This window comes from Accipiter gentilis, chromosome 5 (assembly GCF_929443795.1).
Source record: "Accipiter gentilis chromosome 5, bAccGen1.1, whole genome shotgun sequence".
NCBI classification, from domain to species: domain Eukaryota; kingdom Metazoa; phylum Chordata; class Aves; order Accipitriformes; family Accipitridae; genus Astur; species Astur gentilis.
In genome coordinates this window covers 22,661,606-22,688,573 of record NC_064884.1, presented here as the reverse complement: position 1 = coordinate 22,688,573, position 26,968 = coordinate 22,661,606, and the positions used below count along the sequence as shown (strand labels likewise).

Below are 26,968 nucleotides of genomic sequence, written 5' to 3'. Positions count from 1 at the left end.
TGGATCAGGACCACCCTGCTATTTCAGGAGAAGCCATGCATGCTTTGGGAAGGACTCCCATTGGGCTGTTATCTTGGTTGCAGGCCCAGTAGCCTGGGGCTGGGCTGGGCTGGGCTGGGCAGGCCCCCAACCCTGCCCCCCGGGCCATCTGCTGCCTGAATTGTATACCAGAATGACTCAGCACAAACTGTGGCCAGAGTGTAAAACAATGACCAAAGCCGATCATCTGGAGACCCTATAAAGAGCGATCCAAGCAGAGACCTGTGGAGCCCTCAGGACCACAGCAGCTGTGTGGTCCCATGTCCCGCGCCACGCCCCCCCCCCCGGGATGGGATGGGATGGGATGGGATGGGGTGGGATGGGGTGGGAGCCTCTCGGGGTAGATTTCGCCATCACGTAATAGTGAGTAATTCACGAAACTCACAAAAGGGAAATTTTAATCATGGGTTAACCTCTGCGTGTGGGGTGGGGGGTGGGGGTGGGGGTGGTGTGGTAAAATCTGGTTCAGAACTTGTATTTGTGCATGTCAATTTGCAGTTTGGTTCAGAACTCTTTGCCTGTCTGCCTCTGTGTGGTTTGGTTCCGAACTATCCTGTCTGTCTGTGTGGTTCAGAACTGTTTTATCTGTCTGTGCATGTGTGTGTGATTTGATTTAACCTCCATCTGTGTGTGCAACCCTGCTGTAAGTTTTGGGTGATCCTTGCCATTTTAAAATCTTTAACTGAAAGTCACAAATTTGATTGTAACAAATTCCATCGAATCACTCTGTTCAATTGGCTAATGATTAAGTACTGTTAAAATTATACAACCTAATGTTGTGATCCATCTCAAAAATATTAGTAAATCCTAAACTGCTGCTAAACCAAAACTGCAACAAAATCTCATTCATGACAGAGATGTGCATGCACACAAGTGCACTCTATTTAGAACGGTAAAGGAACCCAAATTTACAGATCTACTTCACCAAAAGCATTTAGGGAGCATTATATGGAGTTGGACTCGATCCTTATGGGTCCCTTCCAACTTGAGATATTCTGTGATTCTAAGTTCCGTAGTAAAGGAACACCCTGCATAATATGTGGTCTCACTCATCAAAAGAATTACGAAACATTTCCATTTCAAGCTATATGGAAAGAGATAAATAAAAATTATTGCTCTACTCCCTTAATGAAGGGACTGGGAGGGAAAGGATTAGTTCTTGCATTCTTGGGAGGTACCTTGAAATAGCCATTTGAATATACCACAAACACTACTCAGATACTTGCATAAAGACATTTTATTATGAATGCAATGTATATAGAGATTTTTTTTTTCTTTTTTAATCTGAGGTGCTTATATAAACAGACCCATGCCAGCTGAATGGCAGTTAATTTGCAGGACATGACAGCGGTTGAACACCCTTCAGCTCCAAAGCTTTGCTGAAGTTAATCTCTTGAGGTTTAGCAGCACCCTTGGTGAACTTCAGAAATCGAATACATCCTTTAAAACGGATATTAGTAGTCAGCCCAAACTGGGTCACACCATCTGAAGGAGGGGAAAAAAAAAAGGCAAGAGGAATTATGTTAGTGTTAGTTGATACTTACACTTGTTCCTTGAGAGTCCTGCAGAATAGGTGTCCTCAGCAATATATTAACATGTTTTATTTGCTATATACCTTCTTTATTAAAGAATGACACATTATGAGTGAATGTGATAAATGCTTATGTTAGTAGTAACAATGCAGTCTTCCTTCCTGTTTCTCTCCTAGCACGACAGTGGCAGAATCTGAACACATTTAAACTGCCATTGTAAACCATGTAACTTGGTTATGTGACATAGAGGAAATTAAGGAGAAAGGCCACATGGCAGCTTGCTACCTATGAATGGTGTATGATGCATACATTCTAGTCCTGCAGATCTCCAACTTTTCAAGCTATTTATCCGTAGAATAACAGAGGAAAAAAAATGCCAAAATGGATGCAATTCTCAGCCCTAACATCATGAGAAAGCCAGTTCCTCAGTATGGGCTTCAGGTGTCATTTAAGCAATGGGGTTTTTGAGAGTTTTCAAGCATTCTGACTTTTTTTTTCTTGCTGATAGTAAAGCCAGGGATTTGAGTACCTCTCTTCCACTAAAGGAGGGGATAGCCATGAGGGTTGGTTTGACTGGGAAGCCGGAAATATTTCTCTCAACTGCTTGAAATTCATGGCCCAACTTTTTTCACAGCGTTCTTCCAAGCGAAAAAGTGGCTACAGGGATGCACTCAGATACAAATCTATGTGACTGATAAAGTAAGGGGTGCAGAAGTAAATTTACACCTGTAGAGGACTGACTGGCCATAGCATTACACTGTTTCACTGAGGATGAGATGGCTGAATCCATCTGTCCCTCCTTGCACACGGAAGAGCATAGTGTGAGAAACTATGAATATGATATTGTTTATTAAGATTTATGTCAAACCCAGTGTAAAGATTAAACTGCAAAAAGACATGAGATCACTTATGTAATAAACGGGTTAAATTTGTTCAGGAAATCAAGAAGGGGGAAGAGATGTTGAGAGTTAACATGCCTTGTGTAAATGACAATACTTGCTCGAATTATGTGTGGAGGTCCCGGAAAGAGGGCACTTGACTAAATAAGGGGGAAAAAGTAATGGGTATCACTCCCTAGATAAGGAAAGGAAGAACAATAGCTGCATTCCTCCACATCAAAAGACATTCCATATCAAAGGACAGTCATCCTTGAGAAGATCTACCGAATCTGCATGATAACAGACTTACACCAGTGAAGAAAGAAGAAACAGGACAAGGCGGAGACTTACAAGAAAAGGGTACATGAAATGTATATAAGGAATGTAACTGTAACCAAAAGTACGGCAGTTGGTGGAGCGCAGACTCCCCTGCCGTCCAGCGCTGTATTTGCTCATATTCTACTTGCTATAATTAATAAAATTTTAATTGGATTATGATCCCTTGTGGTCGCAATTTATGACAATTTTGGTGCCGTGACTCGGATAAGGAACGGTGGGCTTCTGTCCTCCGGGGAGGCGCCCCGCGGCAATCCGCGGCCCCGTGACCGACAGCCTACCTCAACCTTACCGACGAACCTAAATTCTAGAATAGTGAGCAAAGGAGAGACCGGTAAAATCCCATAAAAATTCTGTGCACGGGAGTCCGGACGAAGACGCAGGACGCGTAAGTATATTGCGAATTTGTTCGCGGGTTTGCCGTTCGGGCGGGATTGGGTTTCCTGGATTATAACAAATGAGAGGTTCGATATACTGAACCAAGCGAGTGTGGACTCTTAAGTACTGCGTTTCCCATCTCCCGCGAGGGACTGGGCCAGGAACAAGGGGAGCGAGTGAGTGTGTGTGTGTGGATAATCCAGAAGATGGGGGCGAAGGGCAGCAAGCCTTCGACTCCCATGGGAAGGGTACCCACTGTACCTAAGAATACCCCTCTGGCATATATCTTAGACGATTGGAGATATTTCCCTGGAACATTAGGGAAAGATAAGCAAAAAATGATAGAATATTGTACTAAGGTATGGGGAGGGAAGAAGATTTCTAAAAATGTCTTTTGGCCAGTCTATGGGTCAGAAGAAGATTGGGTAAGACAGCAATTAAACCTCTGGGTTAATAATAAAAAACCCCTTAACCCGGAGGAGAGTCAGTATGCGGAAGTGTGGCTAGAAAGACCGGGAGCTAAACTTTACCCACTGAATGAAGTAAAAATTAAACAAAAGAAAAAGAAGGAAGAGTTGAATGAAACCCTTCTAACCCCCCCCCCTTACATTCCTCCTCCTGCTCCCGCAGCCCCTCCAGAGGTCCCCAGAGCACCCACTCCCCAACCAGAGTCGGAACAAGGGTCCCCCCTTCCTCCTAGACGTGTGACTAGGAGCCAAAAAGGGGCAGCTCAGATATATCCTCTAAGGGAAATGCCCATGGGGGGACCTCAACCTGTGATTGGATATATTTCTGTACCCCTAAGCTCGGTTGACCTGCGAGATTTTAAAAGAACCGAGATGGGAAACTTAATTGAAGACCCACTCGGAGTGGCAGAAAGATTAGATCAATTTTTGGGACCAAACCTTTATACTTGGGATGAGATGCAATCTATCCTTGGTCAATTATTTACTACCGAGGAAAGAGATATGATTAGACGAGCAGGAATGAGACTGTGGGATGCTCAGCATGCCCAGGGACCCCAAGCAGATATTAAATGGCCACTCCAAAGACCTAATTGGGATAATCAGGATCCGGTGCATAGAACTCATATGCAGGACCTGAGAACTATAGTAATTCAGGGGATTAGAGAAGCAGTACCCCGTGGCCAGAATATCAATAAAGCATTTAATGAAATACAAAAGAAAGATGAGAGCCCTACTGAGTGGCTAGAACGACTGAGGAAAGCCCTTCAGCTATACTCTGGGGTAAATCCAGACGACCCTTTAGGGCAAGCGCTCCTCAAAACTCAGTTTGTGGCAAAATCATGGGAAGATATCAGAAAGAAAATTGAAAAGTTAGAAGACTGGCAGGACAAAGGGTTAGATGAGTTGTTGAGAGAGACTCAGAGGGTGTATGTACGTAGAGATGAGGAAAGCCAATTGGACTGGAAAGTAAAGAAGCAGGAGTTGAATGCTATTGTTGTGAGAAGAGAGGACACTTGAAGCAGAGTTGTGGAAGGAAACAGTAGGATGAACAAATGTTTGGAGGTGAATGGGGGAGTCAGGGGCTCTGCTTATTGGGGACTGGAACATCTACGGAGCCCCGAGTGGAATTGAAGTTGAGTCCCCAACGGGAGGGAGTGCAGTTTTTGGTGGATGCAGGGGCCGAAGGATCCACCGTTCAAGGGCTGCCCTCCGGCTACACCCTTGCTGGGAACACCGTGAATATTATAGGTGCAAAAAGGAAACCTCTTGAGGCCCTTGGTGATTTACTCTGGCTCCCTGGGGCGGAATACGGTTTGTTAAGAAGGGGTTTGGTTTTGAAACTGAACTTGAGCGTTTAAGGTCAGGGAGCGGAGTCCGGCTCCGTGCGGTCGCGGTGGAGCCGGCGCTGCAGTGGCAGCGGACAACGTCCTTTGTTACAGCAGCAGAGGCAGCCCCCCCCCCCCTCCCCCCCCGCCCCGGCAACGGCCGCCGCCTCTCCTCGCGCCGCGGGGCTGTAATGAAAGTCAACTCTGTAAACAGCCAAAGAGAGTGGGGCTTTCTGTGCGACTGCTGTATCGCTATCGATAACAACAATTCAAATGGACTGTGCTACCACAAAGGTTCACAGTCACCAAATCTATTTGGACAAACTTTAGAGAAAATTTTACAAGAATTCATTTCTACCCAGAGAAGTCAAGTTATTACATTATGTGGATGATCTATTAATAACAAGAGAAACTAAAAAAAAAGGAACCAAAAAAAAAAAAAAAAAAAAACCGACTATGAAATTGTAAAACCCCCACAAACTAAAAAGAAAATTCGACAAATATTGGGATTACTAAGATATTGTAAACCATGACTTAAAAACTACAGTGAAAAGGTGAAATTAACTAATAACCAACTTAAATGGTCTACAAAAGATGATTAAAAATTACAGAAAATAAAAAGGGCATTAATACAGACACCTGTATTAAGCCTCACAAAAAAAAAAAAAAAAAAAAAAAAAAAACCTCAGAGAAAATAATTTGTCAAATAGAGAGACCCAGAAAACAGCCCTGAGGACTCAGATCACCAAAAGTAACATAGTAATCTTCTTTATGTTCCTATATAATAGTTCTAAGAGTAAAATATGTTACTCTGCTGTAAAACTTCTGTGACAAGGAATTGTGTTTTACCTCTGAATATTTAAAGTTGCCAATAAACTATTCCTGTTAACAGGTTAATAAGAATATAAGCACTACACGATCCTGTGTTAATACCTAATTGTGTTTATAGACAAAATTCAAAGACTTTACTAAACTATCTGAAAAGTAATACTAATTTCAAGTTGTTAAAAATGTATAACTTTTAAACTAGTTACTTGCTTCTTACTTGATTTGAAAAAGGACTGTAAGCGATTAAGGTAAAAACCAATTCATATGACTGTTATAGGTTGTCTCACAGGTATTTATAACAGCATCTTTTTCCAAATACTTTGATAGTTGTTGTAATACATATTTTAAAAATATTTCATTAAATTTATTAACTTAAGACAAATGAAAATTTATATATACACAAAACTACTTAACTTGTCAATAATGAATGTGAAACAGTGTGTATTAAAGAGTTACTTATGGAAATATCGAGGTAATCGACTCAGAGGAACACACTTTGTGTCAAATTGTTAAAAATCTAACAGAAAGCTTGGATATTAAGTGAGAATACCATACGCCATGGCACCCACAAAGTTCGGGAAAAGTTGAAAGAATAAACGGAGAAATCAAAGGTATTTTGACTAAATTAATGATAGAAACCAAATTATCATGGATTAAGTGCCTACCTATGACACTATTAATTCTAAGAACCAGACCCCGAACAGATTTAAGAATATCAGCATTTAAAATGGTGTATGGGATGCCCTATAGAATTGAAAGTCCACAAACAAATGTTTTGATTCGAGATCGTGTGATTAATGAATATGTTTCACAATTAGCAGAACATCGTAACAAGCTTTGGGAACATGGACTGATTGTGCAACGACCTCCGTTGGACTTAAAAATTCACAATTTTAAACCTGGGGACTGGATATTGGTTAAAACGTGGAAAGAAGAAACCCTAAAACCCAATTGGGAGGGACCTTATCTTGTTTTGCTTACAACAGAAACAGCTGTCCGGACTGCTAAACGTGGATGGACTCATGCCAGTCGCATTAAAGGCCCAGTGACAAGACCCCACTGGAAAGTAATCAGTACTCCAGGTGACACCAAGATAACCTTGAAAAGATAACGTAATGATAGAGACTTTATTTGATTATTTTGCTGCATTACCTTTTAGTATAAAGTGTATATTGCTGTTTATATTTGCTATAATTACTTCTTTTTTTTTATCTATTATATATGGAAACATACAAAGTGTGCTAAAGGAAATTGCTAAACCTATGCGACCATACAATATTGAATATACACAAATGTAAATAATTTGAGCACTCTAGATATATGAATTAGGTGTAATAATTTGAACTGTAATTATTATCCATTTGCTTGTTTCAGGTGTAAGGTATGCCAGAATAAATGGTGGACACACTGTGAATATGAATACCCTCCTATAGGAGTTTGCACACAGTATTGGAAAAATCCAAAGAACTCTCACTGAATGGAAATTAAAACAATTAGAGTCTAAACAAGAAATTATTTGAAAATCCCATGAATGGTGGGAAATTTTTGCTAAAGGAATAAACCCACAATATTATTGTTACCATTCCAACAAACCAGTCCCCTTTGTAGCTGAAATCTTGGCTATAAAGTGCAGAAGGGAAATACTAACTGTGTCTTGCTTTGTCCCATTAGTCAAAGCTGCAAGGTGGGAAGCCTATTTAAACAGGCAGAAAGCCCCAAACAGCTGTTCTCCTGAAGAATTCCCTTGCTGCCGAGAAGATGATATACCCCGTGGCTCGAAGCAACCGAGTCGACGGGCAAGGCAGAGGAGGAACAAACTGTGGAGAAAAGAACCAAAACAATGGGACACAAAAGCAGCAATGGTCGAACTTCCCCAGGACTGGTAAAAATAAACTTAAATTGACAAAATTGACAGACACCCTTTTTCCTGGTATACCATTAGTTTGGTTATTGATAATGACCCAAGCAAATGGAAACCCTCATGAACCTATGGCCTGGAAATTATATAATTTACCAGAATCAAAATTAATTCAAACTCAGATCGGTCCAGGAAAGTGGAACTTCTCCGTGCATCTATATTCCCTGATACCTATAGAAGGGGGTCCCCAAGATGCAGCAATGCTTCAAGTCCAATGCAAGGCATTTTATATATGTCCAGCAAGTAACCCTGGCAAAAGTTATTGTAATTATCCAGGTCATTTTTACTGTGGCTATTGGGGTTGTGAAACTATTGCTTCAAGTTGAAAAACGCAGGGAGATAAATATATAGATGTAACTTGAGGACCCCCAGGCTACACTCCCTCAACACATGATTTTAGTAAAGACCCTATAAAACCCTGTGTCGAAGTGTCCTGTAAAAGAATTGAAATCACCATAAAAAAACCCCAAGATGACACATGGTTAATTGGCCGTATCTGGGGAATTAGATATTGGGAACACGGAACGGATAGGGGAAGTTACTTTAGAATAGTTAAAGAAAAACTTCCTCATGATCCTTTGTTGATAGGACCAAATCTGGTCCTGAATCCACCCACTTCTTCTGAAGAAAAAGTTGCCCCCGTAATTGTTGTAACCCCTTCTCCAGACTCTCTTTCGGAAACAACTAATGATACTGTGACTGAATTCTCCTTATCCAGGGACCTAGAGTTGTCAGAATCCAAAGACCCCTTATGGAATCTAATGCAAGTCTCTTATCGTGCTCTTAATGAAAGCAAACCAAATTTAACTAAGGAATGCTGGTTATGTTATAATGTTAGACCACCATATTTTGAGGCAATTGGAAAACCAGATAAGATTCAATGGTCTAATGGTTCAAACCCACGAGAATGTCCATGGGATGACCGGAGGAATCATACGCAGGGAATCACTATTCAATTAGTAACAGGCCAAGGAAAATGTATAGGTACAGTGCCCAAAAAGTACCAGCCTTTGTGCAACCGAACAGTCACTAACACCAACATAGAGAAACATAAGAATCAAAGGGACAAATGGGCTATCCCGACACCAGGAGCTAAATGGGTTTGTTCAGACATTGGAGTAACGCCCTGCCTATCCCTAAACGTGTTTAATCAATCTCAGTTTTGCATACAGGTGATTATTGTTCCTCGTCTGATCTATCATACCTCTGAGGAAGTGCTACGCCACTTTGAAGGAGACCTGAATAGACAAAAACGAGAGCCAATTACAGTGGTAACCCTGGCTACACTGCTGATAGCGGGCGGAGTTGGAGCAGGTACAGGCATAGCCTCCCTAGTAAAAGGCCAGGAATTACAAAGTTTACAGATGGCTGTAGATGAGGATTTAGCAAAAATAGAACAATCTATCCAAAATTTAGCCACTTCAGTAAAATCTTTATCAGAGGTAGTGCTGCAAAATAGAAGAGGATTAGATCTATTGTTTTTAAAGGAGAGAGGGTTATGTGTAGCTCTCAATGAAGAGTGTTGTTCTTTTGCTGATCACACGGGAGTAGTCCAGGACACCATGTCTGAACTCCGGAAAAGATTAGACAAACGTAAAAAGGATCGCGAAGCGAACAAATCATGGTATGAAAACTGGTTTAATGTTTCACCTTGGCTAACCACTTTGTTGTCTGCTTTAGCAGGACCGCTTATTATGTTGATTTTGGGACTTGTATTTGGGCCTTTTATATTACGCTATATTTTACACTTTATTAAAGAACGATTAGACATGGCTAAACTGCTTATTTTAACTACGAGGTCTGGGGAAAAATATAAGAGTGTACCTATTAATGAGGATGAAGATTGTTGTGAAAACGTTATGCCACGTGAAAACTATACATATTGTAATTGTGAAGTATTACCTTGTGAATGTTATGATAAATGTTGGGATTATGAGAAAAGTTTGACTTACAGTACCGAAAGTGAAAGTAACGTCTAATAAACAATAATAGGACAAAAAGAAAAAGGGGGGATTGTGAGAAACTATGAATATGATATTGTTTATTAAGATTTATGTCAAACCCAGTGTAAAGATTAAACTGCAAAAAGACATGAGATCACTTATGTAATAAACGGGTTAAATTTGTTCAGGAAATCAAGAAGGGGGAAGAGATGTTGAGAGTTAACATGCCTTGTGTAAATGACAATACTTGCTCGAATTATGTGTGGAGGTCCCGGAAAGAGGGCACTTGACTAAATAAGGGGGAAAAAGTAATGGGTATCACTCCCTAGATAAGGAAAGGAAGAACAATAGCTGCATTCCTCCACATCAAAAGACATTCCATATCAAAGGACAGTCATCCTTGAGAAGATCTACCGAATCTGCATGATAACAGACTTACACCAGTGAAGAAAGAAGAAACAGGACAAGGCGGAGACTTACAAGAAAAGGGTACATGAAATGTATATAAGGAATGTAACTGTAACCAAAAGTACGGCAGTTGGTGGAGCGCAGACTCCCCTGCCGTCCAGCGCTGTATTTGCTCATATTCTACTTGCTATAATTAATAAAATTTTAATTGGATTATGATCCCTTGTGGTCGCAATTTATGACAATAGTAGGATGAGTAATGGCTTTTATGGGTAGCCAAGAATTTATATCCTCGCCCACACTCTTGTGGCAAAAAGTTTCTCTGCACAAGAAATTTTCCACCAGCTACTTCTAGCTGGTTTACAACTATTTTGTACTGGAGGCTGCATAGCTTGAGGACTAGATAATAAAAACGCTTACTAATTTTACAAAATTCCATGATACTGTGTTTAAATTTGTGATGAGGCTGTCTGGGTATTGGGAATGTTAAATCTTAGATGAGCTAGACAAGACAGTAAGAGAAGTGTGAGGTGTTTAAATGTTCAGGTAGGTTTATTAAATCACTTCATAACTTGCCACGTGGCTGAACTCTGGAATCCCACTTCAACATGATGTAAGCTTAGGCTTGTTTTGTACAGATTGCAGTGTTATTTCCATTTGTTTCTCTTGCTGTGGTCCTCTTGATGTACAGTCTAGAATGAGATAGTAACTACACCTGCAGTGTTTCTTTAGTGCTAATTCCTATGCTAGAATCCTGTTTTGTTATAAAAAGGCTGCCACAAAGCTGTTTTCTTCTGGCACAAAGATGGTGGTCCTTATCAATAGTCACTGTAACTGAAGTACAACTCTCATATCTCAGTATGAAGCTTGAGAAGGCTTTTAGGATGCACCGTATCACACATTAGAATAGGGGGAAAAACAACTTCCAGAAAATAATTTAGGAATTAACCCAAGAGGGGTCTTGCTATTGACCTTGATGTACTTAAGAAGTGATGTACTTAAGAAGACCACAAAGGTCTTGTGGAATAAGATACCCTTTGTATACACAAGGCATGCCTTGCTAATGACTGTGCCCCTGAAGAAGAAATAAAAAGACTGATAAGAAGGGAACATCTTACCCCAGGAGGTGCCAAAAAGTTGAATAATTGCTAATAGGCATGAAGTCAGCAAAAATTTTTGATAACTGGAGGAAAGGTAAAGGCGGCAGGGGGAGATCATGACCACCGACTGAATTCAAGACCAAAAGACTTCCCCCCGCCCGCCCCCTCTCCTTGAGCATCTGCTGTAGAATAGAAGAACACTGTACCTTTAATTCGAAGCAGGGAAACTTTAACCCAATAGAAACTGTGCTAGATAAGCGACTACCAGTAATAGTTTTGGGGAAGAACTTTGGAAATTGAATATGTATAACTGAACTGTATAAATTGCTCGCCTGTTTAGGTGTGAGGTGTGCTAGCTTTGTGGATTACCACCTAGCCCCCATCTTTGTGCAAACATGAATTGGAATAAAATACCTCTGCTCTGTGTGTATATTGGCGTTTCATGCACCAGGTAAACAACCCCACTTGTGGGACAACCACATCAGTATGCATTAGAGCAGACACATACTGCAAACATACTTAGCTTTTTTGTTTGCAAACCAGAGGGAAACTTTATTATAAATGCAACAAAATTGGCACTTTGCAAACATCTTAACTGTGTTTTCAGAAGGTAAACTGCTATTAGATAAACTTACTGATTGCCTGTGAACAGATGAATACTAATATTCATTATCAGCTTAGTGGAAGATGAAGCTAGCTACAGAGCTCAGCCCAGTTCTGGATCCTGTTCAATTACCTCTGCATGAAGCAGGTTCTCTCGAGGGCTTCCAGAATACTGAGTAGCAAATGTTGATTATTTTTTTCCTTTAAAAACCACCAGACCACAAGCAAAGACATTGATCAGAGAGAGATGGTGTCCTCTCACCTCTCTGTGCAAGCTGTTGTTCATGTTCCTCAGGTTTTACAGGCTGATTTACACACACAGTCCCCTGCCCCCACAAGAGCATATATGCATTCTTTAGTTAAAGTTAAATTCTCCATTCTTAAGTTAAAATTAAATTTGCCAAACGCTGTTACTATTGAAACATAACTATTATGGTTACTAAACAGAAAATTTTAAGAGGGAGGCTGTGTGTGTGTGGGCAGCAGAAAGTCTGTCCGCTCCTCTGACAGTGCCTACGTTTGAAACTGGGCAGGGGGATCTGTGAGAGTCCCTTGGTGCTGCAGAACTTCTTGTTCTAAAATGTAGCTGGATGCAGAAATGAGCATCCCTGCCAACTGATACAAACTTGAAGAGTCTTGCCATCATCTTTTGCATACTAGTCCTAATGGCATTTAAGACAGTTCCAAGGCAATGTTGCTAGAGCATAAGTAAAGCATCATTTGTGTGTTAAATGCTCACCAGGATATCCTCCGACAAAGACAGGGTCATTGGTGTCTGCTGAGGTCGAGGCCCTGTTTGGGCTGTTACCATCTACCTGTCTGTCATCCACAGTCAGCTCTAAACGGTGTTTGATCTTGTTTGCAAGAACCTTGTGCCACTGTCCATCACACAGCCTGCCTGGTGCATCGGGCTCATAGATGGCAGAGAATCGGCCTGCACCATTGTCAACGTGAAACATCACCTGAAAAGTGTGACATGGAAATCAGCTAGTTCTCAAAACAGTTCTACAGCTCTTTTTTTTGTTTGTTTTGTTTTGTTTATTTAAAGGCAACATGCTCTGACTGCACATACTAAAGCTCTAATTGAATACCAGAGTATGGGGATTGCTGTCCCTCTGGGATCTGGGTTATTTCACAGATAAACGTGAGTGGAAATATGCAAAATTGTTGCATAGGTTGCCATTTTTCCATTCTCACATTCTCACTAATTTAAGTCCTGATGTTGCAGTTTTAGGAAACTCAAGTGTTACAGAATGTTTTAAAATATCTTTGTAAAAGTGTAAGAGCCTCTTTATGTATGGGAAGGGGCAAGTGCTGCATAAAGGAGAGCCCTGATGTTGACTGAGATACCTTGAGATTGCGGTAGTAAGCTTGCATTTAAACTACCTGTGCTTTCTAAAACCAGCCTCTATAAAGAGCCAAAAATGCTTTGCTACTCACTTTTCCATCTACTAATTCAATGCCAAGCCCATCCATTTTCTGGCTGCTGACTCCTAGGAGAACACCGTTGATTCGTGTTGTACGGAATTCAAATTCCACGAGCAGGTCTGTTCCCACTTTGTATGCACCAACTTGGATAGAAAAGGGGAAGCATAATAAAATTACGAAAAGCATTTAATATGTTATTCCTAATAATCACACAAAGTGTCTTGCCAGTAATGCAAGGTAACTAAGTCAGCATTATTAATGCACTCCATTTCATGTGAAATCATGTAAGTAACTATAAGGCAGCTGTGCTTAGTTTGAGACTTTGCTAGAAAGTCATATAGGAGTCATAACAGGAGTTGGGTAGCACTCAAAGTTTTTGAAAGCAGCATCTCCTCTTTCTCTGTTCTTTGCCTATCAGCATGATTGTTGTTCGTTACCTGTTTTGGCAAAGCCTGTTCCATCGAAGTACGTTCCTTTCTGTGCAGTGACAAAGCATTTTCCAACATTGAAGCTGGAAGTTGGATTATCCAGGTCAACAGGTGATTCTGTCATTTTAAAACTCCTGATGCAGCCGTCAATGCTATAGGTGACCTGCAGGTAATATTTCAAACAAAATGTATAACTGTGCAAAGCAAGATGAAATGCTCACAATAAAGGCCTAAAGTATGTCATCAAAATGTACCTTTCCTCTGCTTCTCTGCTGGATTTATGGAGCTGAATAAAACTTGAATTTTACATGGCTACTCCTTAATATCTGATTGTAATTGGAATCTAATCTCAGTCATACTGAGGATGAATTACATTACTTTTCAGGGATGTGATCTGAGTCACATTTATTTGGCTTAATGGAGGGGACATAAAATAATACACTGCATAATGAAACATAGCAAATTACATCAGTAATGTAGGAATTTAATGGCCTATACTTTACCTTTTTAATTGACTAGGTTATGGCATTTGCAAGTAGATGAAGATATTGGATATAGTTCCCTGGGCTGCTGGTAATTTTGCTAGGGCTTTTGGTATTTTTTTTCCCCTTTAATCACTTTACTCTGGGCCTAATGTTGCATGGTAAGACAGAGCTAATGCAGGTACACAGCTACTAAAATGAACAAAGTCCCTACGTAAAAGTTGTTGACTGTACATAGTTCTTCATGTAATAACCATATACAGGTCTGGTGCCCACAGTGACAAGGGCCACTCTGCTGGCCAGAGAGGCAGGTGGAGGCGTGGGGTGTGCTTGGGTGTATGGAGGCTCCCATGCAGGGTAGCAAACTGCAACTCCAGTTTAGCTTCTGCGCTGGGAGCACATCATGGTGACTCTGAGCAGGTGGTACATGCACACTTAAGCACCCCGGGTTGCCCTGGGTGCGATCAGTGCGTCCCAGGGGGACCTCTGAAAGCCATTGACATCTCCTCCCTTTTCTCTCTGAGGTGTGCAGAAGCTGTATTTTGGTTCTCGGCTTCAGACAAAGGCTTTGATCTTTGACTTAAGAGTCAGGAAAATTTATCCTTGACTATCAGTGAGGGAAATGAAAAAGCTAAACAAGTACTTTGAAGAAGAAAAGGAAGACGTATTCATAAGCAATGCAGTAGGAAGGAAGAAGATAAAAACCAGCTTAGGAAATACAGCGTAGAAGTATGTACAAATACAGAAAGGAGAAAGGCATACCTGCAGAGAGAAGTCTTGACTCTGCACACTACCTCCTCAATATCCTGACTAGTAATTTGAAATAATTTCTTTCCTTGTAAATCAAAGCTGAATGTACTGTGGAATTATACAGCTTATTACTGCTAAATACACCTGTACAAAATTTTCATGAGAACTTGAGCAGTATCAGTGAATAAATTTAGTTCTGAGCTGAGCAATCCTTTCTGTCAGATTCTTCATAAACAGACCTTTTTCTAGTTTCTAAGTGAAAGTCATCTCCAGATCAACAGGTTTTGTTATCAAAAAAGAAAAATGCCACAAAGGAAAGCAAACCTTGCCATCTTCACTGTGAGAATAAATCACAGAAATGTAAGATTTGTAGACAACTCGAAAACATTCTCTAACTTTAAAATTTCACTTTTTGCTATGGAAAAGCAAATCCGGTTATACTTTAGCATGGTAACAGGCAATATAACCTCTTTTGCTGAAAGCAGAGTTTTGAGTGCTTAAAATGTGACATCTGCTGAAGCCAAACAAGCAGGTATTGGTCTTCTGCACTGAATAGGAAGCCAGCCCAGCTATGGTTATGTACTGGATTGGTGTCTAAAAAAGCTGATGTGTGTTTAGAAGAAAGCCCTAACTAAGATAATACATCCTTTCAACTTTCTTTGCTTCAGAGGCTTTACATGAAGCCTACAACACAACACTCTATTAATACATCATGTGATGTATTTTACTGAGAACGATTGAAAGGCAAGCACTGTTTTTTACCTTCTGTGAATGACACTTGAAGTCACAGCTTCATTTAAATCCTGAAGCACTTAAAACTGTCAGGATCTGACATGATTGTTATTGCCAGACTGAGCCATTTATCTGCACGGGTTCCCTCCATTACTTCTGACAAGAAGCAATAGGTAAGGATTTAATGTTACCTTTATCCTTAGATTAGTATTTGTAAATTGCAGATGTATTTCAAAGAGCATAATTTGATAGTATTAGGAATTGCATTTTGTGGGTAGTTAAGTATTGCTTTTGTTTTTCAGTGTCTCAGATCTGGTTTGGTAAATGCAAATGATCAGTAGATTTGCCTCAATTCTGGCTTTCTGCAAAACCCATAATTTGCTGAGAAATATGATCTTGCAGGTCAGTTTTCTTTATGGAATACAAGTCTTAGCTTTAGAGTGGTTACTCTCCTCTTCATTCACCATCCACAAGTTATTATGGGGACTTATTTAAGCAGGATCTATGAATTCCTTTTCTGTATTTCTTTTGTCCGCCCGAACTGGTGTACTCTTGCCTGTCTATAGGCTAGTATTTGCCATTCCATAACCATCTTACAACAGTGGTGTTTACTCACATGCAGTTTCTTTGAAAGTCTGGTTTGTTTCCTTACCAGGATTTGTAATTTTGCCTCCTCTTTACTGTTTCTTTATAACCACCCAGAACAAGCCTAGACATAGCTGCTACTGACATTCCACTTTTTTTGTTTGAATTGTGCTGCACTCTATGCCTAATTTGTTGTTTGCTGTAATTAATTTCACTCAAGTTCTGGTTTCTACTTCGAAAGACCCCTCTGTGCAGAGAAAAAAATAATGCAGGGAAGAATTTTTTCTCTGATTCTGATACTGGCATATCTTGGGGCGTGGAGGGCAGCAGGAAAGTGAGATGACTGACATGGAGTCATGCAGATAGATGCAGTAATTGGCCTGGGTGAGGGAATACAGTGTTCTAGTTGATTCTATAAAGTTTAGGCCAAAATGATATTCACCTCTCTACGCTGTTTGCCACGTTATGTTCTGTGTCAGTATGGAAGCTGGGCATTTAGACCAAAACAGTGATAAACTGATATATGCACATTTGATCTGGAAACAGAAAGAGGACAACAGAGTTTTCATGGCCTTACTTCAAAATACATTCTCTCCTAGTTCAGTAGTAACAACACAAACCCAATTACTACAGTAAGTAGCAGTACTACTAGGTACTTTGTCCAGGGTAATTTTGGCTTCTGCTGCTTCTCTTGGGAGATGCTTTCACTGTTTATTATCATTTATTGTCAGATGAATTACGATCAAGAGAAAGGGCAAGTAGTATTCAGGACTTTATACTCTAGCTGCGCAGTGATCCAAGTGGATACACATACATGAATCTTTCTACTTTTCCATAACAGTAACTAATTCTACTATTTCTAGTTCTTTGCATTAACTGGATTCTGAGTCAGATCATTCAACCGAAAGAAAATAGTGTACTGCCAGTAAGGTCCATTTTATCCATATTCTTGAGCAGTCTGAGGGAAAAGCAAAACAAAACTGGGAAGACATTGGTACCAATCAAGACAGTTTAAGAAGTGTAAGATAATTTAAACTTGCTTACCGGACCAATTCTTCTAGTTGTGTAGTTAATGGGCAATCCTCCAACATAGAGCATTCCTACAACATCCAATATATCGGCCTTCTTGGGGCTAACAGTCCTGTTTGAAACGCCATCTACTATAAGGTTTCCTTCTTGCTTCGTTCGAATTACTTTTATCTAAAAAGACACACAAATGCAATACAACTACAGAGTTTTCTGACAACAAAGCATTTCCAGATTGTAGCTAGCCTTACAGTCCAAAATATATAACAATACAGGAGAAAGTAGTAGGAGTGGTTAGAAGTATCATGGCAGCAACTATGGGTAATAGTCATGGAACAGAGTGCCTGCGCAAGGTTTTGTGCAAACATATGACTGCCTTTTAATTACATCTGGGTCAGGAGGCATGATGACTATTATGTATTAGAATTACTGAAAGGACTTGGGGTTCCTTTTAAAAGCTTCATTGTTACTGTCATAGGCATGGCACAATATTGTTTTTCCTGGAATCAGACAGCAATTCTAAGTACTGGCAATAGTAAATGTTGAATGTTAATGGCACTGGTTGCAAAACTTTATTGCAGCACATATTTGCAGACAATATTGATTTTATGATTCCACTGGTTTGGATGTGCCCCAGATCATAGTTCATGCTAGAGTAAATATAATACCAACTATGTTCTGTTGGTATGACAGCTTCTGTTCAGACAAATGGGCTGTGAATTGCATGGAGGAAGTGCAATTGCTGAAGAGTTGAGGAAATTCTACCCCAACAACCCCCCGCGCGAATGGACTTTTTTGTGCTTTTGGGGAACTGTGACTTTCGATTGTGTCTCCATTATGTCCTACAAAAATGGGCTCTACAACAAGGGTCCCTCCATCGCAGAGTGCCAAGCTGCATGCCCAAAGAGTATAGTCTTCAATTAAGAAATGTATGCTCCAGTTAGTTCTCTTAGAATATAGATAAAATGCCTACATTTGGGGTATGGCTATTTTGGCTACAATGGCTACAGAGCAAAACGCATCTCTTCTGTATTCATAGAGGGTCTAGCAGAAAGGAGCCCTGGTCTACTGCCAGTGCTCCTAGGCATTATATAAACCAGATAAATAATGAATACAACTTCTATTTTTTCCCCTCATGAAATACCTTGGTATACAGCATTTGCTATCATCAAAAAGTTCATGAATAAAAATCCAGTGAAAATAAAATTCCTGCAGAACAGGGTGGGAATGAAGCAGAGAGGGACTAAGGAGGACTGCAAAGAGGGTTTCATAAGAACAATTCAACTGTGCCAGAAAACACAATGAGATTTTTTTGTCATTTGGTGATGGAGATGTGGATGGTGACTTTCCAAATATCCATCCAAAATTTAATGTCTCTTATAGTATGCAGCTTGAATACACGGCTCATGTATTCTTCTCTTCTCTGTCTTTATTGGTGCCTTCAAGCATGTTACCTAATGAATACACCATGTGTCTGTTGTCCTTGGCCCAGTAAATACTAAACTTCATGGCAGTGATATTACTCCTTCCCTTACCATCTGAATGCCACAGGCATTGTATATAAATGCTTCCTCTCATAAAGTCACAGAAGGGGCCGCCAAATACATCTGTGAATGTCATATTTATTCCCTAATGAATTAAATTAATAATACAGGGAAGATGTACTTAAATGTTACTTCTTTTTCCTTTGTTCTTAGCATTATGGCTGAACAATGACATTATTAACATAGAAACAGCTGGCTTTAATGATGTATTCCATCATCATGAGCTGATACTCACCTGAGCCCTATTAGGCAGGAAGGAACATTTTCTGCAGTTCCTTACCATATGTCCTGGGTTCAGCTGGGGTAGAGTTAATTTTCACAGGAACCTGGGAGGTGGGGGCATAGCCAGGGTAGCTGAGCTGAACTAGCCGAGGAGCTATTCCATACCATGTGACATCATGCTCAGTATATAAATGGGGAGTGGGCTGGGGGGGCCTCTGGGTTTTCGGTTGGGGAAGTGGCAGAGCACCAGGCTGAGGGTGGTGAGCAGTTGCACTGTATATCACTTGTTTTGTATATTCTTTTATTAGTATCGTTGTTGTTGTAACTTCTCTTTTTGTGTTGTCCCAGTAAATTGCCCTTATCTCAACCCACGAGGTTCTGGGTTTTTTTTTTTCTTTTCTCCTTTCTGATTCTCCTCCCCATCCCACCGGAGCAGGGCGGGGAGGAGTGAGCCAGCAGCTGCGTGGTCCTTTGTTACCAGCTGGGCTGAAACCAGGACACCATACATAGGATATATTCTAAATATGTCCAGAAATATGTGTTTCCTGAAGGACAAATTCAAAGATCAGCACTAACTTTTTTGTTAGTGGAATATGTACTGTCTACTTAACAGTGAATCTGAAAGCACAAATTTTGCAGACTACAGAAAATCCTAGTTGTAAAGTTTAGCTTGTAGAGACTACAATTTGCAAATATCTTAAGGCAAAACAAAGCTCGCTCATAGCATTAAAAGAAATAATTTAGCGTTAGAGACTATTATACCTTGTGCCACTGGCCATCATTTATTTTGTTGGAAATCATTGTGTTGGTGTCTCCACTCCCCAAATCGTAGCTGAAGTAAGGCAGTCCATTCTTAATCTGAACTGTCGCAAAATCAGCATGGTTGATGCGGGCCATATAAAACAGTAAGCCAGAATCAGCTGTTGTTCGGACTTCAAATTCAATTGTAAGTCTGGAAATCAAACAAACAGGAAAACAGCAACAGAGGAAAAGATATTCGGCATCAGACAGTAGACAAATTTATCTGCTTTACCCTTTTCTGTTCCTCTAAAAAAATTTCAGTTAGTGGCCCATTTTACTGTCTGTCAGAGTTTAAGAAAAATAATTTGGTTATATGTGAATTGCATTTCATACATATCTGATCCCTGACATATAAGTGTTCATTAGTCCCTTTGCTGTGGAAATAAAAAAGTGTAACCTTGGCATAGAATTTCAAGATATAATTCTCAGCTGCAGCTGTAGTTGCTGGAAAATCCCAGCCCTTGTAAAATTCCAGCGGCATTATCCGTCATCCACACACATAATGCTTGCAAAGAGGAGCAAGCTGTAGTGACAGCTGGCAAATGTTGAGTTTCTAATGAGTTGTATTGCCTGAAGACAGGTTGCAAAACTTTTAAAGATGCAGAGAGAAGAGTTTACAATCAGGATATAAAACACTTATTCTGATTTCTTCCAACAGAAAATGGGGGTGCGTCTTGAAGAAGTCTGCCGACCCCTCAGACAGAATGGTAATGCCAAAAACCTCCCCTATGGCAAAGAACCTGGAAAGAAATTATTTAGATTATCTAAACGCTAAGGTTGTACTGGCAGCATGTCACTAACCTAGGCCAAGCTGAGCTGCAAAGTCAGTACGTGAAAGCAGCTAATAATATAAATGTGAAAAACCACTGCATGAAAATGATCAGGCCAGGATTCTTATTTGAAAAGAAGACAGGCAAGGACTTTAGGATTACATATTTCTTTTAATTATATTCCCAGTTTTCTAAAATTAGCATGTGTGAAAATATGCAGTACAGCATCTTTATAGGTAAAAATAAGTTTGAGGCTGATGGGCTTGTAAACTATAAGGCAGCAAAAATGCTTAGTGGTGCGACATGGCACATTTGTTAATGATCGTGTGCCTTCAGAGCAAAAATGAACAATTAACAAGTTACAGCTTCACAATCCATTGAAAACAGCTGTATTTTTATAAGTAGCTCTTTGCATATCAACATGTATATGTATATGTTGTTATACTTTGGAAGGGTAATGTCATTTTGCCTGTTTACTGCGCAAGCTTGATCTTCACTATGGGAGGGAAGGGGAAAAAAAAGTTTGCTTATTACAAGAAATTACCAAGTTACTGAACCAAGAAATTTTCTTCTGAAAAAGAAACCTCTGACTCAGTTGTATGACCTGGCTCCATTCTTCTGTCTGTTTTTCTGTAAATCAGTCTGGGATCTGTGTACACCCAAACCTTTAGAAACAAAGAGGTAAACTGTTTTTGTGAGAGCTACTTAGGTGGGCACTTCATGGCCTAGATTTCATGCTTTAATGCTTTTTATGTTTGCTTAATGAAATTAATTAGCCATGGGATGTGATCTTTTTCACGTTATGCCCATAATTTTGGGAGATGCTTTTGAGAATATTAGGAGGGGCATTTTATTTTTACATTATTCCATCAAAACTTATTGCTGAAATAAACAATATACCTGTTTTTCACCTTGGTGTCATCAAATGCAACTGCAATGTGGCTGTTCCTTGAAAGACCAAATTGCTTGCCACCTTCCAAAATGGCTGGTTCTGTGTCAGCAGCACAGGAATCCTGCAAAATATACAGCGATCATACAAACTTCATATTTTGTGTCTGTCTCAGCTGTGCGCATGCTAGAAGTCTTCCAACTGCTCAGCCTGAGAATATTCCACCTCATCTAGACACTGCCCTGCAGTTTTCCAGTGTGTTGATGTCTCATCACACCAGCTAAAGTTATAAACCAGTATGACAGGAACTTGGTGTAAAAGCAGAGCTCATTAAGCTGGCTGTAAAAGCAAATAAAAGTAATATATGAACATTGCTGCTTTCATGCCACCAGTGGACATTTACAAGAGTCTTAAGTAATTTACAGGCAGCTCAGTGTACTCTTAGCTCACATAACTGAGTTTTACACAGTAGGATGCTCTCTTACAGAAATGAAGCAAGACTTAAGTTTTAAAGGGATGCTTTAATGTTGACTTGAAATCTAGTCACCTTAAAAATAATGAGTTAAAAGTAGTTTCAGATCCTGCACCTGTCAGAGTCCTCCATTTTACTTCTTTATATTGTTTTGCAATCACATTCTTTGTTTAATGTGCTGTTGTTTCCCCTGGTGCTGTTGAAAGGCCCCCACAAACAATAAGGGAATCCAAATAACTGATGGATAGAAGTAACAACTGTTGAACTCCCTGAGCTAATGTAGACACATTACCCAGGGGGTAAAGAAAAACCCCTCCCTATCTGTTCCACTTCTATTAATCTTAAAGTGATGCAACAATGGAAGGTAAAATATCTTCTGCCCAGTATAATTTTCTCTTTTTAATTTCACCAGGTCTTTTAATCTCTGGCCCTAAAGCTCTTGTTTAGGGGTGCCTGGGGCAATGTGAGACCATGGTAATTACCAGATCCTACTCATGTCTAGCTTTTGCCTCCCACTGGGAGTATTGTGAAGAAACTACTCAAAGGATCTAACACAACACAGTATCAGGACAACATTGCTGGGAAAAAAACAAACTTTGATAGGCGGGAGCTCTGTTTTTAAGCACTGTGGTTGATACCATTTTGGATTGGCGACAGTCTCTTATCTGAGCCCTGACTCAGCGGGGACTTGCAAAGCACAAGGTGCAGTGTTTTGCTGGCAAAGAGCTCTTTCTGTGAAAAATTTTGAAAATGTCATGAGTAACTCATCAGACACTGAGATTTCATACACAAAGAGGAAATTTCTTTCCCCCCTCACTCAGTTTTTCAGTAGTGTTATATTTTTTGCTTTCACACGTCACAAAAACCTTCACAACAGTGTAGAGCACTTCTAAAAATTAGTTGTCCACAATGAATGCTTTGGGTTGAATATGACAGAGTAGAACACCATGCATTACGACAAGTACACATCAGTGTGCAATGGAGGGGAAAAACAGGGAAAATTCAGCAGGACCAAACAAAGTTATGAATGTGTGATAGCAGCCTTCCAGTGATCATCAAATAGAAAAAAAAATCATATTCCCATAGTGCTGGGTAAAGTTTCTAATTATTTTAAGCTTTATAGGTTTATCTAGAAGTTTAACAACTATGTTAATAATAATATTGTGTATATAATACTTACAGTAGGGACTAACTACTGGTACTGGAAAGAATTGGAAGATACACACACTTTCCTGTGGCACGCTTTTACATATTACATGGTAAAAGGACATATTCTGACAGTAAATTCAGTCCTAGGCTGGTATATGTCAGTAAAGGGTCTGTCTCTGACACTTTAGCTGCTCCCCAGCGTCAGCAAACACTGCAGCTTTTCTTCATCCCAGCCAGAGGACTGTAAGGAAGGGCAAGGAGTCGGGGAGAGTGCCAAACACAGTTATGGTTGGAATCATACCAAGCATACACTGATTAATTACTGATAAATACTGATTGCTAATAGTGAACATTCATTAGGGTGATGTGGAAATGTCAGAAAAAGATAAAAAAATCAGTAGGGCATGCTTAAAAAACTTCCAGGTTTTATTCACAGCCCCATGTCTGCTTTCACTTTATCTAAGGACAGCCAGCTTTACAGCCTTCACAAGACTGTGAACTAAGCATGGATCATCAGCCTATATTAAAATAGCCCAGCTTTGTTTTTTCAGTAATGCCCTTCAGGTGTCCTGGGTTTAAACCTGGCTGCTTAATAATCTCCCATATTACCTGAGAGCCTCAAGACTGAAGTCTTCAGCTGCACTTTAGTCCAGTCTTGTCAGATGTCAGGGACTTGACTGGTAAGTCAAGAAGCTAGGTGTCTATCACACAGTGGAAATGAAGAACAGAAAAGCCCACTGGTGGACTGTCACACATTCTCTACAAACAATGCTGTACTAGCAATTACAAAGAAAGTAATTAGGGGAAAAAGGGACCACCACTGAAGCAGTCCCCACAGTTCATTGAATAGTGTTAATAAAACAATGAAGTAGTGCATGGAGAAATAGTGGAAGATACCGTCATGGAGTCAAATGCAGAAGTAATGCTGGCACTCTTCATTTCAGTGGCAAGCAAATCCTGAGAAGCAGTGAATAACATGAGGCAGAAGCAGCAGTTATCCAATGTTGAGAAACATTTTGGCATCTGTAGCAAGCAGCAGCAGACTGGTGACCAGTGTATCTCCCAGCTATCCTATTTCTAGATCTTGTCTGGCCTATAGTAGAGGGTAGTTTTTTGTTTGTTTGTTTGTTTGTTTTTCTCATTTGGGATTGAACTCCCCTCCTCTTTTACATGCAGATGGATAATAAGAGATAAAAAAGGTCCTGAAAGGACTTAAGTAGAACAGGTACCTTTTTAAAGCCAACTACGTGGAAATAATTTTTTTCTGCTGTATATTTTCCATATACAGCCCTTCTACACTGAACTCCTGTATAATTAACTGTCATATGAGTGCTATCTCATTATTAGACTGTAGTTACTTATTTTGTTGCAACATTCCCCAGAAAAATACTTTGGAGAATTTACTTAGATGAACATAAAAACTATCCAAAAGCTTGCCTTATTTAAAATAGTTTCAAGTCTTCAGAATACTAAAACAGTTTCATTTTTTCCATGAGAGAAAGTGGAGTAATGGTGTTTCATTTAGATTTTTATTTTGAACTCCTATTTCACGTTTAGCATGGCTTTAGATACGTAATATACAAAACTCACCTAGTTACACGTTTATCATGGCTCTAGATATGTGATATACAAAACTCACCTAGTTACAATGGAAGTAGTTTCTGGTATTAATGAGTAGATCTATTCCTCTCAATTTTGCTATTTGAAAGTTTGTGCTTAGAGTCTTAGAAAGTGTGCACTTGCTCTCTCACACGCTTCTGTGTTGTTTTGTTTATAATGCTTGATCAAGGGATAATATGATTGCACTCTTTCACAACAGTGAGCATTAACCGGATCACCCTTTATACCTTGCTGTTGCCTGGTTCCTTATCTTTCTGTGTTAGCCGCCTTATACTGCAAGTTTGCTTACTTTCAACTGCAAACAGAAAGATGCATCGGAGCCCTCGTGTTACAACTACTCCACCTTGTGGGAATGAATAAAAAATGCTGCCCTAGAGCATTAAAAGGCCGATAAATGTAACTTCGGGGCAGGGTAATGACTAAGACGGAGCTTGCCAATCTTGAACCCCAGGCTCCCATTTCCAGGTACGCAGATGGCTGCATGTGCTGTGGAGACTTCAGCTGTGCTTGACAAGTCCTTCTAGATAAAGCTGTGCCATACGTACCTGGCCAATGAAGGTGGCCATGAAGCTCAAATGTAAATAAACCTTAATGAGTTAGAGGGTTTGGCCTAATTTTTGTACCATTTCTTGTAGGAAAACATAGTTAGAAATCCTGCCTATGTCCACGAAAAACCAGATATGAATTCTGAAAATAAGTCAGGTAACGGAGTGACTGGGACAATGAATTCAGGTTCCTTTGTCTCTGACAGACTTATACCCAACTGACCCACTGAAAAATCACAACTTTTTTTTTTTTTTTTTTTTTTTTTTTTTTTGTGGTCTTCATGCAATTAATTGATAAACTTAATCTCTGGGTCACACAGAAAAATCCAACACCAACAAACTCGGTGTTCTGTAATGTGTGAGTGAAGACGTCTGAAATGGGAATGAAGATTAAACCTGACCCAGCATGGGAGTGCCTCCCAAAATGGTTAAAAGATCTTATGAAGGCAGTCTGGGAGCAACTGTCAAAATTACTGATTCTTTTGTATTTGATATATATAAAAAGAGAAGTTAAATATTCTGGTTGTTAACTTTTCAAAACTGTCTTATTATGGTAGTGTAAATAGGCTCCTAACTAGGAAATGTGCAGCCTTTTCACATTGTTTGGAAACCTCACCCATACTGAACTATATCCTGCCTAAACCTGTTGGTTGTATGGAGGTGTAATAAAATGCAAAGGATTTCCCCCCGCAAGGATATCTTCCAGTGGATAAATTACTCAGTTTAATATTCAGATTATCTAAACGTATCTTTTCTGGACAGTAAAATGTTGCATCAACGTGTAAAACTGCTGCACTCGTGGCAGAAGAAGTTTCTTCTTAAATTTCATTGTAGAAGACTGCTTGCCCTACCTAGCTATTTAAGATTTCTGGGAACTGTTGAGCTCAATTTAGCAGTGACTGGGGTTTCAGTTCTTAAGTTCGTAAGTCTCCTGACTAAAGTTATAAAATAGCAGTGGAGGAATTGCCATATCAAGCAAACCTCTCTGGTTTACCTGTTTCTTCATCCTGTCACTGACATGGCTTCAGAGAACAGCACAAGAAATATCATAATGACATCGAGTTCCCATAGGAAAATTTCCCTTCCACCTCCAATCAGATATTGCTTGTCTTACATCCTGAAGTGCAAGGATTTAGGGCTAAGCATGCAAGCCAAAGGGAATTCTACTTCTATATTGTTCTTTAAATTACTGTTGTGATAATCCAAACAAATGACATCAACCAGTTTTCCATTATCCTCAGGTTTTACTGACCTGAAACAGGGTGTTCCCTTTACAATAGCATGCTGAATTGTTACTACTTTTGTGGCAAATTACTTCATTATTCTTAATGGCTAGCTTTTCAGTTTTGCCTAGAAAAAGAAACTTTTCAAACTTTACCTGAGTGAAGTAATCTACACTTACAAGTGCTGAAGATAGAGATGGTGTTGGAGGAGGAGGGGAAGCAGGAGTCGTCCTTGGTCTTTCTTTCTCCCCATTAGTGTCTGGTTCAGGTTGGATCAGGACTGTTGTGTGGATTGGTTTATCTCCATCCTCAGGTGGCCTAACTTCTGGTTCTAGAGAGGGACATTGGCCAATATCTGCATTTTCAAAGGACACGGTTTGAGCAAAGTCCATGGGGCTGAGAACACACAAAGAAATCAATGTCTGTTATTAGTTTTTCTGCCTTTTTATCACCCATTTATAAAGAATGCCTATATGCTGCAGTGTAATTCCACTTCACAGGACACAAGAGCCAGGATTCATCCCCTCTGTTTTAGGTACAGAGGTGG

At 39.9% G+C, this 26,968-nt stretch overlaps 1 protein-coding gene across 4 annotated transcripts in view; it reads right to left on the bottom strand.

Moving 5' to 3' along the window:
* Positions 1-1,266: 1,266 nt before the first annotated feature.
* LAMA2 (laminin subunit alpha 2) overlaps positions 1,267-26,968 on the bottom strand; it is a 383,544-nt gene continuing 357,842 nt past the window's right edge. For 2 of the 4 annotated variants that reach the window (XM_049800395.1, XM_049800396.1), the window contains exons 56-64: positions 26,601-26,817; positions 23,931-23,990; positions 21,424-21,536; positions 19,715-19,904; positions 17,205-17,360; positions 13,621-13,774; positions 13,196-13,326; positions 12,495-12,717; positions 1,267-1,524 (exon numbers count right to left, since the gene is read on the bottom strand). In XM_049800395.1, coding sequence (XP_049656352.1) covers positions 1,367-1,524; positions 12,495-12,717; positions 13,196-13,326; positions 13,621-13,774; positions 17,205-17,360; positions 19,715-19,904; positions 21,424-21,536; positions 23,931-23,990; positions 26,601-26,817 — 1,402 coding nt within the window. In that variant the 3' untranslated portion in view covers positions 1,267-1,366. The remainder of the gene's footprint in view (positions 1,525-12,494; positions 12,718-13,195; positions 13,327-13,620; positions 13,775-17,204; positions 17,361-19,714; positions 19,905-21,423; positions 21,537-23,930; positions 23,991-26,600; positions 26,818-26,968) is intronic. The other 2 variants (XM_049800397.1, XM_049800398.1) reach the window with 1 other exon arrangement.